Raw genomic sequence first — 1406 nt, 5'->3', positions numbered from 1 at the left:
GGGTGCCGGCAGGGCTGGGAGCAGCCTGATGCTGGGCTACCACTCTACTACCAATTCCTTCATGGTAAACTTAGAGAGGCAGTGTTTTCAACTGCTGTTTGTGGGGACCTTTTGCTTATTTAAACTTTTCCTGCTGCAGAAACACCAGGAACCCTTGAGTATTTAGATGTCCCATGTCCAGGGAAGTGTCTACAAAGGGTTTGGCTTTCCAGGGAGCAGGAGCGCACAGATATGGGAGATATCTCCTCCCTTATTACCTCTCCCGACAGTCAAATCTCCTAGGGCTGCCAGATTTATTAGAGTATTTGTCTGGGCACAGACATTTAGACATCCATATGAAGGGTTTGGCCTCTTTCCATTTGCTTTGGATCCTCAGAGGATGGAGATACACACCAGTGCCTCTAGTAGTGAACTGAACAAGATCACGTGCTGCCCCGTGGACATGCTGTTAGCCCCTGCCCAACACTTACTGTAGTGCAGACTAAGCCAGCCTTTGAGAGGAAAAACAAGGGGGTTTTTTTGAAAGGACATTAAATGAGCTATGTTTCCTCACTTTAGGGACAGAAAATAGGTCCAGGACCGTTTCATTACTGGGATAGATACAGCCCTTAAGTCCAACGGCTTTAGGGGTTTATGTGGTTCATAAAATGTTCTGATTCCTGGAGAAATAAATGTAGAGTGGCTGTGAGGGGGGCTCAAAGGGCAGAGGATGGGGTCCATCAGCAGCAAGTGTCTTTGATGGTATTTTAAAGTAATGGGGCCTATTCCTTCTGCACTATGTACGCTAAACCTTGTACCACCAGTGGTAAGTGCAGTGGGACTCACTGCTCTTCTCCCTTTAAAGCATCTCTTTCTCCTCTTCTTCCCAGGAACAGCACTGTTTTGAACTCCAAAGTCATCTCTGTGACTGTGAAGCCATTACCCCGGTCTCTCCTCACCCCCTTGGAAATTGAATTCTCCCACCTGTACAATGTAAGTCTTTCCTGGGAACCTGCACCATCCCACAGCTGTGTTTGCTTCTGCGTAGCGGGAATGTGTTGGTGCAAAGAAGGACGTGCTTTTGCTGGGCTCCTGAGCTCTCTTTGCCAATGCAGGACCCTTCAATCTCCCTTAACGCAGGCTGTCGAGGCACTCGACTGCCACCCTGAGATTGGGCTGGTGCTGGTGTCCTGTTGTTGCTCACTGCCAAGGATGCGCTCTATGGGTCAGCCTTGCAAACCTTGCCTGCTCTGTGCTGTTGCTCAGGCATTGCCAATGCAGGAGGAGGGTGACAGCACTACTTGCACAGGGAACACGGGCATACTTGTCCCAGTTCACACCATTTCATCATGGACATGACCATGGGAGAAGAACTATGCACTCATTAAAAAATGGGCTATAACAATGATCTTCCCTGAGGAGGGAAA

The 1406-nt window shown here is 48.9% G+C and overlaps 1 protein-coding gene across 1 annotated transcript in view; it reads left to right on the top strand.

Moving 5' to 3' along the window:
* Positions 1-1406, top strand: part of BAI1 (brain-specific angiogenesis inhibitor 1) — a 205496-nt gene that overhangs the window by 86056 nt on the left and 118034 nt on the right. The window contains exon 12 of the mRNA XM_009333078.1: positions 870-972. Within this exon, the coding sequence (XP_009331353.1) occupies positions 870-972 (103 nt within the window). The remainder of the gene's footprint in view (positions 1-869; positions 973-1406) is intronic.

Source organism: Pygoscelis adeliae, unplaced genomic scaffold, assembly GCF_000699105.1.
Source record: "Pygoscelis adeliae isolate BGI_AS28 unplaced genomic scaffold, ASM69910v1 Scaffold38, whole genome shotgun sequence".
In the NCBI taxonomy this organism is placed as follows: domain Eukaryota; kingdom Metazoa; phylum Chordata; class Aves; order Sphenisciformes; family Spheniscidae; genus Pygoscelis; species Pygoscelis adeliae.
This window is presented reverse-complemented; position numbering and strand designations above follow the sequence as displayed.